The sequence below is a fragment of the Colias croceus genome, chromosome 24, assembly GCF_905220415.1.
Source record: "Colias croceus chromosome 24, ilColCroc2.1".
Classification (NCBI taxonomy): Eukaryota; Metazoa; Arthropoda; class Insecta; order Lepidoptera; family Pieridae; genus Colias; species Colias croceus.
The window spans coordinates 7,655,358-7,674,852 of record NC_059560.1 but is presented as its reverse complement, the minus strand read 5'-3'; the positions used below and the strand labels follow the sequence as shown (position 1 = coordinate 7,674,852).

Genomic DNA, 19,495 nt, shown 5'->3' with positions numbered 1-19,495 from the left:
TTATAGAATAATATCATTAATATAAAACATCATTTCATCATACCAAACTACCAATTCATCAAAATCCCTTTATTATATGAAAGATAATTACGGCAAGTCACATTTCATAGCGGCGCGAAGGCTCGTATGGAATCCCTCATAAAGCCTCCGTGGCTGTCAAATGTGCCTCCATTTAACGACTGCCTTGGCGTGAATGGGATCGACGTTGTTCAGATTTTATAGTTGTCTTGCCTTTAATTAAGTTGTTTTATATGAAGTTATGTTTGCTTTCAAGTTAAAGATGCTTTTGATATTTCATGCAAAGATTGAGTAAAATATTTATTTTTTTTACGATTGTGACGTCGTGCTTGTCTTTTCCGATGTACTATTTTAGTTTTATGTATTTTGTTGAATTAATTAGGCTGTATATTGATCTTTATAGATAAGTTCAGATATAATAAGGTTAACTGTACTTTTGGAAAAGTATTTGTTTTACAGACACTTGAAATATTTTTATATTTTAACAAAATTTCTTAAAAGTGAAGGTAATCATAATAGGTAAAGAATCTATATATATATAAAACTCAAAGGTGACTGATATAGTGATCTATCAACGCACAGCCCAAACCACTGGACGTATCGGGCTGAAATTTGGCATGCAGGTAGATGTCACAACGTAGGCGTCCCCTAAGAAAGGATTTTAGAATATTCATCCCCTGGAGGGGTAAAATAGGGGATGAAAATTTATCATTTCCACGCAAGCGAAGCTGCGGGCAACAGCTAGTATAATATAAATATAATACTCGTCATTATTCATTATAGATAAGTGCTTCATAAATTCTCTTAATTCAACTTGTAAAAGCTTTTAATATTGATTAAATTATAACAACAAAAAGCTGATAATGCTAAAACCCGATAATGTTTTTTTATTATAATTGTATTAGAAGACAAGTAATTGAACCGAAAGTCCACTTAAAATTACTGTTATAATTAATAAAAAGTAAAATTTATTTTTTATTCGTGTAACTAAGAAAAATATGACGTCATATCTCACTACAAATTGCATCAAGACCTTTAACCTTATGTAAGCTTTATGTAGAAGAAATAAACATACATTGATTGAGACATACATAAAAACATAGTGAATGTGACATTTAAGAAAGCATAGGCCTCCTCGGGGTAAAGCGTTCTTAGAAATAAAAACCATAATAATTAATACACCACAAAAACCATGAATACAGTCTACGCGAGACGTAGGCACTGTAGCACCGTAGCACTCTACGAAAATGTCAAACGTAGGCGCGTAGCAATCTCGTAGCGTGAATACTACAAAAATAGCTTTCACTGAGAGAAATATATGTTTTGAATACTATGTATTAAAAGGAGTATTATTACTTTTGTGTTATGTACGTATTGAAATGTTCAAAGATTTTTTTTCGTAATATTTCAGTTTATGAAAGTTGAAGAATATTCCAAATAAATATGTTTTTAATGAAGAAATATATTATTATCGTCTCAATAGCAGTTTCTAGTATCGGGTGAAGTTGACTTAGTTTAATTTGAACAATAAAATATATGATTACAATCATATTTACAGCAAACAACGTTTTTATTTATTTTATTACATGTATAGAATGGCTTCAAATTATAATTATAATTGCTAACTGAATTTAAACACGTAAGATTGTGAATTTCTATGCTTGAAAAAATGAGTAGTTTTTATGATGAAAAATCACTTTTAGAAAGTATTTTTTTCCTAAAGTTGAAAAATTTGTCGACATATAAAATCAAACACATTGTTAAAAATAAAATCTTTCGTAGTTTTGTAATAAATATGATTAATACTGTGTGTGTTGGAGTGGGCGCAGGGACCCAAAGTGAGTCTTGGCCTCCGACAATAAGAGCCTCCATTTTACTCTATCCTATCTAATACTACAAAAATATAAAGTTTTGGTCTTCTTCACTTATGTATTATTATGAACTTTTGAACTTTGAAAGCGACGTTGCATTGTTTTTGTCATTACAATAATTGTATAAACTGTAAAGAAAGACTTAATAGTTGTTTTTCAACAATAGAGCATTGTTTTTAACTCGTTCTCATGGGCGTTTCTAACGAACGAAGTTATAGTAGTCATTTAATTTTGAATATTCTTTAAATAAATACAATATATCAAACCCAAGTAATAGACAGGGTCAGTAAGCAATACGTCATTATCCAAAAACTAATCACATTTTAATTTACCAGACAATAGTCATATTTCACGTCACACCAAGCACACCAAAGTTACTTTAATAAAAAAAACAATTACCCGAGACATTATCATCATTAAAAAATTATCTGTCACACGAAATGGTTTCTTAATGCATTGTGATAACGTTGAATATTGTATAGAATTAGTGGATAAAATCGGGGGAGCTTAGAGACCGGTCTCAGAGTCTTTTTGTCAGCTATACGTATAATGGGAATTCGATTTATTCAGATATTGGGAATACTATTATAATTGTTACTGAGTCGAGAAGTTGATACAAACGTCTGAGATGAATACTTTTATTGTAACATGGTATTTGTGGTATTCTTTTGTGACAAAGAAGATTGTGGACAAAATATAGTAGTTTTTTTATGATTGATATTTATTAATACATGTATTAATAATAAATGTACATATGTTTATGGTATTACTTTTAGCGTATTTCATGAAGATTGAATTAAAAAAAATTCATGATTCATTTTTATTCATTTGATTGGTAATATTAGAGAGACGTGGTGCCATATACGTTGTATGGAACCTTATTGAGTGCAAAAATATCAATACCACACAGTTACAATCTGTGCTTATCAAAATTAAACTATGCAATATCAATAATATAAACGCGATAGTTGTATGAATGTATGTTTGTTAGGTACTCATTCACACGAAAACTACTGAACTGTCAATGTTATTGTTCCTCTGCAGGTATAACTGCGTGACACAGCTAGTGTAATTACATACAGTACAGTAAAAGTAAAACAATTTCACAACCGAAGTTGTGAATAATTTATATCTAGTAAAAATATATTGCTAAAATAAGATGAAACTTTTTTATAGTACATTAATGTAAATTTGGTATAAAGGGAGAGGTTGGCGGACATTTTTCAACCTTTTTACGCTTATAAAAAGAAATGCAAATAATATAACAAGCCATGTTTTATTTGCATAAAGGGCTATGTTTTATTAATTTTAAATTAATTTAAATAATGAGTGAGTTGAAATTTAAATGTAAAACCTTTATAGAGAAATGTTAATTAATTACGAAGGTACTCTTTTATAGTAGTAATTTATAATGACTACGATTATGAGGGATACAATTTACTAATGAATATACCATTATACATTATACAAATGTAATATATTCTTCCTCAGTATGTTTTTATACTCATACACTGTCGAGACTAAGAAATTTCTGCAACAAAACCTGTAAATGAAAAGAAATTACTTTCATAGTTTTTTTTTATTAGGTATTTACATTTCATCCTGTCTTACAAGAATACATTTTTTTTAGTAAAACTTCTTTTTAACGTTGTGAGTAAAATTTAAAGGTTGCGTCATGGCTATGATATCTTTGTTTTGCTAAATAACTGCACTTCTGTCACGTGTGCTCGGCACATACGCTATTTTTTCATATTTAGGTAGATATATGAAAATTTAATAAACTTGCATTTACAATTTATTTTCTCTAGCACAAAACAGTGTCAAACACAGTAAGTTAATCCCAAAAGAAACAACTTGGTTTCTTCCCTTCATATATTCGTCCCTTCCCTAAAATCGTGAATATTTACCGACTCAGCTATATAAAGCTTTTGTTTATTGAGTTTTTCCATTTCCCTTCACTGAATAATACATTCTTTGTGAAGTATTCGAGACTGGATACAATGATCGATCGTTTTGTTTCGTATTTTATTACAAGATGGCGTTTAACGTCTTGTTAAATTATATTGATAACTAGCGGTCCGTCCCGGCTTCGCTCGTAGTACATATTTTGCAATAAAAGGTAGCCTATGTTTTTTCAGGGTCTAAAGATTATCTGTGCCAAATTTCATCAAAATCGGTCCAGTAGTTTATGCGTGAAAACCATATATACATACATAATTACAAACCTTTCCTCTTTATAATATAAGTATACATAGATAATTAATGTACTAACATAGTTATTAAGAAATAACTAACAAGTGGACCTATGATTTTCTGACAATAAATGAATTTGAATTTTGAAAGTCAATTAAGAGAGGGTATAAAGCAAAATTACCAATCTACTATTAGATGATATGTGTAATATTCAAGACCAAATCTAGAAATCATCAAGAGTAAAAAAAGTTAGACTGAAATAAGTAGGTGTGTGAAAGATTTAGATTTTTATTCATTTAGCTTATTCACACTATGCATAGATATTATTATGCTAAAAAACTTAAAGATTCATGTTAGCAATGAATATAGTACAAAAATCCGTATTAAATCTGTATTCTTATATATTTAAAAACATAAAGATTCATGGAAGCGATAAATATTGATCAAAAATCCGTGTTAAATCCCTATCGAATTTTACTTTAAATAGCTGAACTTTCAAAGACAATTTCGTCCACAAACACGGGTTTACCAAAGCAAATAAATTGGCAACTAATCTCAATATTAATAGCTTGGAAAATATCAATTAATTATTATTCATTTATCTTGACATCGCGAAACAATTTGAATTCCATTACCGAGAGGGGTCGGTATAACATTTTATTAGATGCGAATCGAGTTACGTGATATCCAAGTCCCAACAATGAAAGAGATTTTCAGGTGAAGTACATATTTTATACAAAAGATTACTTAAAAAAGAGCGAGTGTGCCGAGCACACGTGTCAGAAGTGAAACTTTTTTTGGCAAGATTCAACGATACCAAAATTGTCACCTTACTACATGACGTGACGGTATTGCTATGATGCGATTATTGATGAGGGTAGTTCACTCAAAAAATTACTCAAATTATTTAGTAACATAAAGCAACATTTGCCGTGTAATACTTACTTAGTTATTTAAATGAAAAAATTATAAATAAAGTTTTTTTAAGAAATAATGTTGAAGTTTTACAATGAAATGGCTCAAGAGACATCGTTAATAAAAATAATTGTCGCTTGCGGCTTTAAATATGAATTCTAAAAAACATTTCGAGCGTACTTGACTGTGGTAATATTTAATATCGATAAAAAAGGCGCTAAAAAAACTACTGCTACGAATTAAACAAAATCTTTCACGCTTCAAAGCTTCCAGAGTGACATAGGCTATATTTTTTGTTTTCATTCTAGGTTCCATCCGATCAAATTTATAATTTACAATTTCAACAGTAAGGTTTTCACGAAAAAATACCAGTGAAATCATGAAAAAAGGTCGCGTTGAAAATAGGTTCTCCTGTCCGATGGGACAGCTCATCCATTGTTTATGAATTTTTAACACGAATAAAAATATGTGGAGTTAATTAAACAATGTCTGAACAGAAATAAAATAAAAGTACATGATCGAAGTTTTAAATTGTTTTGTTTTATTTTTGATTGATTTATGGGACCTATTTGAATAAAGTTGTAAAGAAGTCTGACTTTTAATTATATTAAAGTAAACATCTTGTTGTTGAAAGAATATTAAAAATATGTAATAATATTGCCTAACTACAAGTAGTTATAAAAATATTGGTTAAGAATTAACATGGAATTAACCCATGTCCATAGTATAAACTAATGAATAAAATTGATTTTATAGGCTGATGTAATGAATTAGAATTATTAATCCAGTCGCGAAGCACACATGGGCTAAACGATTTATTCAACTAATTTATATGGCTTAATTTTCATAGAATCTTGAATAATTAAATCTAATTTTCGTAGTTGGAATGATTGAAAAAGCTCGGTTTCATTTTTTATTTTAAAAACTTTATAACGCACTTGATTTGGATGCTTTTGAAACTATATGACGTGTTTGATTGATTTGAATTTCAGTCGTAATTTTTATTTTATCGGTTTCTGTAATTCTCTAAGAGTCTCGTAAAATTTTACAAATATGTATAAAAAAATATCACCAAGAACAAAAACATACATACACTACAACAAACATTCACTCAACTACAAAACACTCACTAAGTATCGAACACGATATCCTCAGGTCTGGAGAAGGTCGCCTGCCGCAGCACGTCAGCAGATGTCGACTTGATGCAGTGGTTGTGCAGGTCAGATGTGTTGGAGTGGTGCTGTTCCCGGCGCTGCATGTGCGCGCAGTACCGCCGGCCTATGTTGCCGCACATTGATCTGTGAAAGAAACATTATTAGCACCTTAATTATTAAAAAGGACATTAACTTTACCTGGAATTTTATTATTGGGTTACCTGGAAGAGATGGTTTGTATTTTTTTTGTTATTTATTTCATTTGATGTGTGCAATTAAGTTTTCATTCATTTATTTATTCCTATATCTTTAACTGTTGTTACACCATCATTATCGTCATTATTAACACCAACAATAGCATCAGGATCAGTTTCGTCATTTACAACAAAAAAATCATCATTAATAAGAACAACAGCGTCATTAACGTCATCACCAATAACATCAAAAGCGACAGCATCATTATCATCAATATTATCAAAATCATAGCCAACAAAATCATCATCATCATCAAGTAATGAAAGCTACGATATTTAATCATAAAAAATGTTATGAAACAATAACTAGCATAATCTCGTAAGATGAAATAATAAAATTATAAATGTTATATAGTTTTTTATTCATTCCATTCCATACGCACGCACATTATTATTTTAAATTCCAACCATTATACTATCTTAAAACTATTAACTCAATCCCACCTGCAGCATGAGTCCAAAGTCTTCCGAAAGGCAGCTCTGAAGTCCCTGTTAAAGTACGCATAGATGAGGGGATTCAAGGCTGAGTTGAAGTATCCCACCCAGAACACGGCCGCGACCACTGGAGGGGGGGAGGGGCACGCTTCCCCGCAGAGAGCTGTTATTATGTACCTGTGCAAGAAAAAATAAGTTGAAAGTAATGTTTTAGATATAGGTAACAACGTTAACATTTTGTTGAATTTTTCTTTCAAAAAAAGTTGTACATGACCATAGAAATGACGTTAAATTATTATAATTTTTTAACCTCAACGTCTCGTCAATAAAGCTTGCATGAAATTAGTGTTGCCCAAATGCAAGAACAAGACGAGACTTAGCCAGTCTTGGTCTTGGTCTTGCGCTAATACATCTGGTCTTGGTCTTGGTCTTGGTCTTGCGCTCCCAGTCTTGGTCTTGGTCTTGGTCTTGCAGCAAGAGTCTTGCAAGTCTTGCAATTACCTATTAATCTATTAGTTATTACTATTTATTAAAGTTTACTTTAAATCTTAGAAAAACGTATTAGAATTGGAACATTGTGAGCTTGAATTAACATAGCCATAGTAAAGATCAAGCAGATTAATAAATAACTGAAGATTTGATAAGAAATTCGAAAAATCAACTGACCTATATGTCGTTTTCCATGGAAGTAACTGTTTCTTAATAAACATTTATGATTTAAACATTTGATTTTTTTTCATTTAAGCTTACATTTGCTAAAACATGTAAAAAACAAATTAATTACAATAACTTGACTGTATTTTAAAGAACAATACTTATCTGTTAATTAATATGACATCTACTACCTATCCTTACCATTTTATCCTAATCATAATACTACTTGCGTGATCAGTATAATGTATTCATTTTCATTCTAAGCACTCTGAAACTTATTTATTCTTTGGAACACCTGTAGGTACTCTTAAAAAAATTCGAAATTATTTTGCATGAGTATACCTACGCCCTATGGCGGCAATCAAATAGTGTCAAATGTTATGATTTCGGCGTGGCGGCCACGATTGTTTTAGATTTCAAAAGAAGCCGCCAAGTTTTTCGGAAGCGGCAAATTTCTTTGAGAAGTAAGTACAAAACCTTTGATGTCGCATTATCAAAGTGCCGATGCGATGGTTAAAACATAACTATGCATCAGCATGCACTCAGTTTGATTTTAAAAGATTTTTTTTTATTCGCTATGTTTATGGTAGTAATGCGCATAGTTCCAGTTTTTCATATTCTTTGATACAGTTTTTTGCGTCTCATAGAATTCCTAAGCGTACCTACCTAGTTATACACCAAACTGTTACACCTAACTACTCAGTGAAATAGCGCTAAGTCCTAGCTGCAAGACGCAAGAGTCTTGCAGGCTAAGTCTTGTTCTTGCTCGAGTCTTGCACGGTCAGTCTTGGTCTTGCTAAAAATACGCGGTCTTGTTCTTGGTCTTGGTCTTGCAAAAACGCAAGACGCAAGACCAAGACTGCAAGACCAAGACTAAATTTGGGCAACACTACATGAAATGCGCAATTTTAAAGTTTATTTCAAAATTTTCTTGAATTACTGATTCAATTACTAGATCGGTTTTAAAAATTATATTTTTACGATTTCAAACTGTATATTGTACTTACTATATTATTAATTTTTGTCGACCTGAAAGTTTAATTACCCCTCGAAACCCAGAGCAGGCGGCTAGTTATTCATATTAATGTGATCTAAATACCCTTAAAATGACATTTATCACGATCAGACGATGACTAGACAGACTAACAAGAGATATTCAAGAGCTAGACTTTATAGAACCTAGATTTAAAGATACTGCAAATGTGTCAAGCGATGACCTTCATGCTTGACCTTATAGCACTCGATAGATGATCGTCACGAAATATCTCGACATAGATTTACATAGATTAATCTAGTTTTAATATACTTCACTGTAAAAAACTAATTTCTGAACGAAGTTTTCATCATATTGCGATGTTTAAAAAAATACGTATTGAAAGGTGTTGAATTAATAAATTATGTTTGTACACACAATTATTAAATACTAGCTGTGCCCCGCGGTTTTACGCGCATTGCTCCGCTCCTGTTGGTGTTAGCGTGATGATATAGTCTATAAATTTCTCTATAAATGGGCTATTTACCTAACACCGAAGTGAATTTTTCAAATCGGGCCAGTAGTTCTTGAGAATAGCGCGTTCAAACAAACAAACAAACTCTTCAGCTTTATAATATTAGTATAGATAGATTTAAAACAAAACTAATCATAAATAACACAGAAGAATTATAGGAAGAATACCGACATATTATAATATTTAAAATTTTAACAGTGACGGCCCAAACATCCATTGTGATTAAATTTGATGTATTAACTCTATTGAAAGGTTTCTGATATCACATGTCTATATTTCTAAAAGGAAAGAACATAAAATTGTTTGCTTTTGAAAATGTTTTCTAATGGAGTATGGATGCATTTCACTCGTTCGTTCGTATAGTTTTATCGATTTATTCTAGAGACAAATATTCTTTTGTATCCATCACTAGCTATGCAGCGCGGTTTCACTCGCGTGGCTCCGCTCCTGTTGGTCTTAGGGTGATGATATAGCCTATAGCCTTTCTCGATAAATGGGCTATCTAATACTGAAAGAATTTTTCAAATTGGACCAGTAGTTTCCGAGATTAGCGCGTTCAAACAAACAAACTCTTCAGCTTTATTATATAAGTATAAATAAAATGCAGAATCTCTAGATTCTTAGTTCCTGCCATTTCATCATTATCATCATTATCAGCCTACATTTGTCCACTGCTGGATATATGCCTCAGTCATGGCATGCCACTGAGCCCGGTCTTTGGCTCGTTAAAAATTAAACCATAAACAAGATGGCGATTTTACTTCAAAATCATTTCAACATAGTTATTGTTCGCACTGCAGAGCGTCTAACCTAATCCCTTAAATCCCTAATCCATATTAAAAAAGAAAGACTGGCAAAGTGCGGGTTAGCAGATGTCACATGTCAAACTTTTTAAGTTTAGATAATATGGTAATTTCCTTAAGATATTTTTCTTCGCCGATAAAAGCGTTACTGATGTAGACATTTGTGCAGATTTTTTTATAAAATTGTTGTATGACGGTGTTTCGTATCAATATCCTTCGAAACTGAACCGATTTTAATAATATGTGCGTCTTAATTTTGATAAGGATTCATTTTTCTCATTATGCCATTTAAATAAGTAAGGTAGAGTCAATTTTTTGTAAGATATGAATATTTGTAATTTTTGTCAACCTTATTTAAATTCATTAATTTTCGCTACATATTATAAAACAAAGCCGCATCTGTCTGTTCGCATAGCAGGCTAAAACTAGTAATCTATCTAACCACAAGAAAAAAGCCGTGGTTAATTATCTTAATTTAGTAACTTACCACAAGAAAAACGGCAACCAACACGCCAGAAACGCCGACATGATGATGCCCAGGGTCCTGGCCGCCTTCCTCTCTCGCTTCATCTTGTTGGCCATCGGCTGCATCTGGATGCTCTGGCGTTCCCTCATCACCTCCCCCACGGATATCCCGTTGATCTGCAGGTGCTTGTCCAGGAGCAGAGCTGCTACTTTACTCCTGGAAAAGGTTTAGATGTTAAAACTGATTCTTTTATTTTACTTTATGAGAAGTGTTTTTTTTAGCTACATCGGAAATAGTGTTTGATTATGCTGATTCGATAAGTGTGAGAGACTTTTTTGTGAGGTATGAACATTTGTAGTTTAGAGTCTACCTTTTAATTTCATATTCATTCGATTCAAAATTTTAATTCAACCTTGACATATTAAAGTATCATCGCCTAAATGAAAGATACATTTTAAATAACTACATAGCTGCAAATTATTCCGAAATGATTTGACCGATTTTTATTAAAAAAATATACGTCTGGTTGGTGTGGAAAATTTGTACTTACGTTATTTTCTATATACCTAAGTCACAGTATTACAAGGAAATATATTGTAATACTGTGCCTAAGTTATAAGGATGTTTTTACAGAACGTTTGCTAAGTCAGTTAGTATCTAATAATACAAATATTCATTAAACTAATCGTGGCTTGATAAACTAACATAAAAACGTAAACTAAGCATAGAAAATATATCTAATGATGAGATATTGAAATTTCAATATACCTACTACGAGTATATACGCGTAAATCGTTTCATAAGAAATATGTATAAGGAAGTTCCTTTTCCTTTTTCCTCGTTCTTACAAAGGTTATGACGTATTTATATTGATTTTATATCGCTTTATTTTGTATGTACTTAGAAATGATTCAGATTTGTTTGGAAAAACGTAGAGAAAAAATAAGTTAAAAACTTTTATGAGTTCCGATAGAAGAGATCTATTGTTCATAAATAAAACTAATCTATTCTATCCTATTCCTACTAATAATAATATTATAAATGCGAAAGTATGTGAGGATGAATGTATTTATTTATTTATTTAACTCTTTAATAGTTGTACAAATAGGAAATCGTACAACTATTTTGGCGACCTTATCACTTAATAGTGATCTCTTCCAGGCAACCACGGTAAAAGAATGGATGATGTATGTGTATGTATGTTTGTTACTCTTTCACGCAAATACTACTGAACCGATTACAATGATATTTATCACACATATAGAGGGTAAATTGGATTAACACATAGGATAGGTTTTATCCCAGAAATCCCACGGGATGGAATTATGCGGTTTTTCTATGAACGCGGGCGAAGCCACGCGCGGAAAGCTAGTTCTAATAATAAATTTAATCGTCGTGTTTAACAAGTGAGAATATTATTTTTACCTATTCATTTGAAATTACACATTATACCCAGTTACTTTAAAGAACCTTGGTATAAACGAATCAGTCGCGTGATATAAAAATTTGATAGATTTTTAAGTAAATCCTTTAACAACAAAATGACCGTAAATATCCAATTAAGTGCGAATTATTTACGCATGGTTATGTTTATTTTGCCAATAAGAACCCTTGTAAAGAGTCTAGACATTAGTAGTGTGAGTATATTGAATGATGTTTAAAAATACCGTCGTGCATGATGTTTAACAAAAATGAAAAATGTTTAACATAACATTAAGTTTTAATATACCTACTACCTACTTGATATCTAACTACGCAATTTAAACAACCATCACCACAGATAATAATTATAATAGCAGAAATATGATATTATGTGTACACTTTATATTTATAGATTTAAATAAAGTCTAATGTCTCTTTAAAACATTGCATATCATAAAACAAAATCTAATTCACACCGATGAACGAAACACTAACGATTGAGTTTTTTTACAGTTATTATCTATACTAATATTATAAAGAGGAAAGGTTTGTGACTTTAATTCTGTGCTTGAAATCTTTTCAGTATTCAATGCACTCCACATTCACACGTGTGATTTTATGTCTTTTTCTTTTGTATTTATAGTTATATTTTTTAAACAGATTTATTTCTATTCTATAAAAGTGTTATAGGTATTTGATTAAAGTTCATATAGAAATGCCGTAACACGAAATGTTAGATGGAAGATGAAAATCCATGGAAGGTTGTCGCGTAAGAACCAAAGGACATTTCTTTAATATATTATGATATACTGTGTAGTTACATAATATGTGAAATTAAACTTTTACATACATACTGCTTTCCGAATCTATACATATAATAAATCTGTAGAAGGGTCAATTCTGTACATTGAAAATATTGAAAAAATAAATACCAGGGGGTGTTACTGGATCGATACCAAACCCAAATATGTGTTTAAAAAAATTTTTGTCTGTCTGTCTGTCTGTCTGTCAGTCTGTCTGTATGTTCAGGCATCACGTGAAAACTAACGGTTCGATTTCGATGAAACTTGGCATAATTATACCTTATTATCCTGGGCGTAAAATAGGATACTTTTTATCCTGAAAAAATACGTAGAAAAAAATTAATCTTAATTTTTCAGTTTTATCCATAGACGTCCATAGACGTTCTGTAGAACCGCGAACACACGTTTCGTATTATTATAGGCCTAGCCGTATTTGGGTCCAATAGATATTTATAAGATATAATTGTCAGAGTTACTCAAAATGGAGAAATAAACCATCCACGCGAAGACCGACATCCGCGCGGACGGAGTCGCGGGCGGAAGCTAGTCAGTCATAAATGTTAAAAATATGACGATTCAAAAGTGCTTTTATAAAGGTCTAATTGAATAAATACATGTTTGAGTTTGAGTTTAACATCTATACGATTAACCTAACACACGTGTAAACTAAATCATCAATTTACCTCACATAAACATTCCAAACAACTGCTTCAACAGTAATACAAGACTCCCAAAAGACCATTAATACGTAAACTCAAAAGTTCGAATCCACTAGTAACGTGACTCAAAACATGGAAATTGGGAGGAAAATCTATATGTGAATGAATAGTCAATCGGGTCGTATTGAGTTAAATTGATGCGACAACCTTGTTCCAATATACAGGGTGTCCCACTGTTGGTATTCTAAGCTCAACGGACGATATAGCTTTGCATACGCTGAGTATGTAAAAAATACATTAAAATTCCAGATGCATGTTTTTTTTTCAAATATATGAATTCTTAAAACTATTTATGTACTCCTCTAACAAGCAAAGCTAGAGAAGAAAACATGAATTTTATGGAAAAAATAAAAAAAAAAAAAGTCGACGTGTGGCACTCGGGGACTGCCGAAGTAAAGCTATTGCATGCTATGCCTTCACCTCCGCCCGTCGGAGTGGGGAGCGTGAGGTTTTTTCGTTACGGAATTTCTCGATTCGGTCCCCGCGCTCAAGGCCCACGATAGAAGCTATGCAATAGCTTAAAAAAATTTGGCGTAATTTTGCTGTTTAAGTATTTTTTACGTGATCAGTGTATGTAAGTCTCGAAGTCCCTTCGCGCTTAGTATACCGATAGTGGGACACCCTGTAGATACCTTGTTCCAGAATGGATGCCTTTTATTTGTTCGTAATTGAGCATGCTTTCTTGGAAATGCATGCATCTCATCGATTTAGTTGTAAATTGTACTGTTCGATATAAAACGGGAATTTTATAGTAGCTTTTCGCCCGCAGCTTTACCCTCGTATTCAAAATAAAACGCGAACAGTTCCCGTTCCTTTGTGTTAATCTAAGTTACCCTCTATATAAGTAGGTCTCAGTAGATAAGTACCTAGTTTTCGCGTAAAGAAGTAACAAACAAACATAAAAAATTTCGCATTTATAATATGAGTAGAATTTATGTACGATTAATAAAATACTTGATCCACAATTTTTTTCGATTTGAGAGCGTTTCTTAATAAAGGCTAGTTCATAATTAATCTTTAGTACTCTTATAGTGACGGTAGTTAATTTGGGTTGTTGGAAATTGGTAAAAATGTTTTATACGTTGTAATATATTTTCTGCAGACATACTAATTAAGCTTTACAAATGTTTTCAATGGTTTCTTAATAGTAAAAGCTTCTGCTTCCGAAGTAAACCGTAGTAATTAGTGTCTTTGATGAAGTAGTGTGTATGTGTGTGTGTGTATACTTTGTTCGAACGAGATAGTCGCAGGTAGGAAACGGGAATCGAAAATTTATTTATGTATCAGATAGTATATTTATCAAGGATATCCATACGAATATTATAAATGCGAATGTAACTCTGCATGTCAGTATGTTTGTCTCCGACGTGAATATTAGATATAGTATGTTAAAAAAATAGGTACCTACTATTTATACGAATATTATGAATGCGAATGTATCTCTGCTTGTTAGTTTGTCGATCTATTCTATTCCCGCCTAAAGCACTAAACCGATTTGGATGAAATTTAACAAAAACATAAAAGAAAATTCCACACAGAGTGAGGCCTGGTAAAGTAAAATATATTCCACAGATGAAAGCTAGGCTATATTAATTTACGCTACGACTTTTATTTATTTGCTATGTATTCAGATTAATATTAAAGCTAAGTGCAATTTAATAACTCTATATTTATAAGTATACATCAATATAAAGTTTAACAGGAATTAAGTAAAACTATATTTGTCGGTTTACCGCCTCTTGTGGGTTCGTCTCTTGGTTGGAGACGAAGAAAAAAAATATCTCGGTCTGGCAGGACACAGAAGGCTGATCATCTACTTGTCGAAATAAAATCGATCAGTGAAACAGATGTATTATGCATCTGCCCCTTACCCCTCTAGGGGGACGTGGAATTTCTCTTTTTATATTTGTCAGTATACATCAATTTACAGTTCAACAGCTATGCTAAAAACTAACTTACATTAATTCATCCATATTTTACAATATCAGCTTTCAAGCCTTGTTATAAACTCGAATCGAGCATTTAAAGCGAAACTGCTAGAAGTCACGAGAACTATTTCCACGAAACAGAAGCGACACTTTCCCGGTAAAGCTGAAAGCGGTAATTCTCTTAAATGCATGTTTCACTTTGATCCAAGATTCGCTGGTACTTGTTAACGTCCTGTTTAATGTTATAATTGAATGTAACTATGTATTGAGGTCATTTTATTCGTGGTTTAATCCATACTTATATTATTAATATTATAAATGCGAAAGTAACTCTGTCTGTCTGTCTGTTACTCAATCACGCCTTAACTACTGAACCAATTTGCATGAAATTTGGTATAGAGATATTTTCTTACCGAGTACTTTTACCACGGGAAATAGGATAGGTTTTATCCCGGAAATCCCACGGGAACGGGAATTATGCGGGTTTTTCTTTGACTGCACGGGCGAAGCTGCGGGTGGAAAGCTAGTTACAAATAAAGTATATAAAACAAGTGATTTAAAGAAGGAAGCGGACAATTTTTCTAGACTCTTCTTTGGGAACTCTGAATTATGTTGTTATTTCATATTTGAAAATTAAAAGCAATTCTAAATTAATTTTTGTCGAATAAATAAATGCTTTTGGGTTTTATATTTGAGTTCACACTAATAAAGTTGTAATGCGGCCTCCAAATGCTATTTCCAAGCAACATAATAAGTTATTCTTCATATTTTATCAAAATACAAGAAAAAGTTTAGGTACGTAGGTAATACCGCGAATATTATATTGAAATATCAATTTTAAGTTATACGTCTAACTTTTATGAATATTTAAACTAATAAACCATTGTACTTACAGCAAAATGAAATATGAATAAAGTTTGGACACGATGTAATTTGTTATATTATGTATGACAGTAAGCTCTAATAAGTCCAAAAATAAATCATTATTAAATATCTTTTTTGAAAAATCGACGAAAAATATAAAGCCTTACTTTTATTTAAATTGGCATTTAAATTCAACTATATCTATCCCAATATTATAAAGCTGAAGAGTTTGTTTGTTTGTTTGAACGCGCTAATCTCGAGAACTACTGGTCCGATTTGAAAAATTATTTCGGTGTTAGATATTCCATTTATCGAAGAAGTTAAGTTAAGGTGTTAGATATTCCATTTATCGAAGAAGGCTATGTATCATGAAAAATTTAACGAAATTAATTACGAGATAAGATTTGAAATCCTAAAAAAATTCATTTGTATTCTATCCTACTAGAATCTAAGATTGAATCGAATTTAATTTTTCAATAAGATAAATGTGTAACGGGATTGATAGATTAAACTTCGAAAATGTCTTCTCTGGTAATATTCGTCGCCTTTTTTATTTAATTTGATCTTATAGTCATGTAGGGTATCAACTTTCATCCCTGTAATTGACCGACGGTTTTTTATTAGTCTCCAAAGGTCAGGTTTAGGACCTTTAAGTCTAGAAGGATCGAATATAATGATACATTTATTTGGAACTTTAGGAAATGTTAAATTGTTGGAATTATTAAATACTGTTAAATTAAAAACAAGTAAGGAACGATTTACCTATTTGTGGTAGTTATCTAATTAAATTACTATGAATTATATTTATAGTATAATATCGTATTAAAACATATTACTAACCTGTACAACATCCTCTCCTGTCTATCCGCCTCCACATATATCCTATAGTACATGAACAGCATGATCACTCCCGGGATCCAGAAGCTGACACTGCTCGATATCACAGCGTATATCCTGTTCACGGTAAAGCTGCACACCTTCGGGTGTTTTTTCCTAAAGTCCAAGTGCTCCACTGTTGTGTACCAGCCCATGAATATTGGCAGAAATGAAACTAAAGCTGGACTACACCAGACCACCGCTAACATCACTCCTAATCGGCCTGTCGTCATAATCAACGGATAATCCAGTGGCTGAACAATTGCATAATATCTATCCACGCTTATACAGCACAAGTGTAGGATGGACGCTGAAGAAAAATACACGTCTAACGAGTTCCAGACATCGCACATGAAGTACCCAAAGAGCCATTCCCCGTTTGTAATTTCGACGCTAAAGTTGAAGCACATGGCCCAGATCGCGACGAGCATATCAGCCAAAGCCAGGGAAACGACGAAGTAATTTGTGATCACCCGTAACTTCCTGTGCCGCATGACGGACACTATGACCAGTAAGTTGCCGAATATCGCAGCTGTTATGATAAAGAGCATGATGATACATTTTAAGACGGCGAGGAAGACGAAGAACGCCTCGTCTTCAAACTGGTTGCTGTATATAATATCGTTGGTTGTCTCGTTTATCTCCAGGGAGTGGTTGACGTAGCTGTCCGTGAGATACATCGAAGTGGATAGCTCTCTGAAGTCCAACGTGAAATTCTGGTTGTTCAGCACGATGTCGACGTCCAATCTCATGGTTTCACATTTTGTCACGGGTTTAAGTTATATTGAGCTCCATTGTTCGCGAGAAGGGTTCGGTCGAACATTGATTTTGCTCCAAACGACGGCCCATTGTAACCCTCTTGTTACCTGCGAAAGAAAACTTTATTTAGAGATTTCTTTTGTACGTGCTTACTTACACGGGACTCGTGTTTTTTACGCACGAAGTGTTCGCCGTTTAGCGAATGTTTTTTCAAGCTCAATTGGCGAGTTATAAGATCTTATTTACCGGCATTTAGTGAGGTGTTTTCTTTCAATAACAATGATTTAACTGAAATTGTAAGGGAAGTAATCTTGACACTATAAATAAGATAGTTTGAGAATATCTACGTTTTATTTAGAATTAGATGCGTATGGCTAGATGATTATTATTTAAGCAGGATTAAATTATTTTCAAGGTTCTTCAAATAATACGCATACCTAATACTTAAAGAATGTACTTGTTTGTTTTAAAACTCCAAATATTCGTTGAAAAAGAAACGCCAAGTAAATGGAAAGTTTGGATCGTAAAAAGTTTAAAAACCTCGGATCCTTAAGTGCTAACATCTGTGTCTGAGTTTTATTAATCATAATTATTTATTACGGCCCATTATAATAGCATGTTATCTACCCCTGCCCTTATAGTTTCTTACATTATAAGTTATAGTTCATATAAATTATGTAGAAATATCTCTAGATATAATAAATTCAACGGATTAAACTCAAACATTTATTTATTCAATTAGACTTCTTCTAGAAGCACTTTTGAATCGTCATAACATATTTTTAACATTTACCACCGATTTGGAAAGCAGTATCTTGGAGAAGAACCGGCAAGAAACTCCATATAAAATACAGAATACAATTTAAGCATTTTACTTTAATATTTATCTGTGCCTTCTCGAATATTGAGTATAGGTACCATAGATAGGTACAAATGACAATATATTTTGCATTTTCAAGGGTATAGTAGGTTATAATAGGTAGGTTATACGCGTGTATTAGAATTTAGAAATACACTAGCTTTCCGCCCGCGGCTTTGCCCGCGTTTTTAAAGAAAAACCCGCATAGTTCCCGTTCCCGTGGGATTTCCGAGATAAAACCTATACTATGTGTTAATCCAAGTTACCCTCTATATATGTGCTATAATTCCGTTCTAATCGGTTCAGTAGTATTTGCGTGAAAGAGTAACAAACACACACACATCCTCACAAACTTTCGCATTAATATTAGTAGGATACTTAGCAACAAAATATTTTTCAAAAATTTACAAAAACGATTTGCCCATCAATATCAATATTCTTAAACATTACATAATCAGAATTAAAATACCCATATCTATGATTTTTTTTTAAACACATTACAATTCAAAAAATATACAAAACTGAACAAAAATATATGATTAAAATTATTCATTCATTCGTAAAACCACTCACTGACAAGATATTCAAAACACTTGAAAGTTTTGTTGAGAAACTTCATAACGATGTGGAATAAAAAAGACGAAGATATTTCAATTATATTTCTAATAAAATTGTTGATATAAAGTCTAGGGTTCGATTTCTACGTGAAACGAGTTTCTTTTCAAGATTTGATTTTTTTTTGATGTGAAACTTTAAGCGCGTTGAGAGTAAAATTTCAACGTCGCGTCATGGCAATACCGTCACGTCATGGAGTAGGGTGATGATTTTAGTATCTTTGAATATTGTCAAAGAAGTTTCACTTCTGGCACGTGTGCTCGACACACACGCTCTTAAGTTATTTGTTTTTATTACTCTTCAACATGCATAAGATTCAAACGTAAAAGTATATTGACTTAGGTATTGTAATACGACTACACAACATAATCAACACGTA

General features: G+C 32.2%; 1 protein-coding gene across 1 annotated transcript in view; it reads right to left on the bottom strand.

Moving 5' to 3' along the window:
- Positions 1 to 19,495, bottom strand: part of LOC123702957 (octopamine receptor beta-1R-like) — a 63,037-nt gene that overhangs the window by 3,602 nt on the left and 39,940 nt on the right. The window contains exons 2-5 of the mRNA XM_045650820.1: positions 16,848 to 17,749; positions 10,293 to 10,487; positions 6,850 to 7,017; positions 6,128 to 6,295 (exon numbers count right to left, since the gene is read on the bottom strand). Coding sequence (XP_045506776.1) covers positions 6,128 to 6,295; positions 6,850 to 7,017; positions 10,293 to 10,487; positions 16,848 to 17,635 — 1,319 coding nt within the window. The 5' untranslated portion in view covers positions 17,636 to 17,749. The remainder of the gene's footprint in view (positions 1 to 6,127; positions 6,296 to 6,849; positions 7,018 to 10,292; positions 10,488 to 16,847; positions 17,750 to 19,495) is intronic.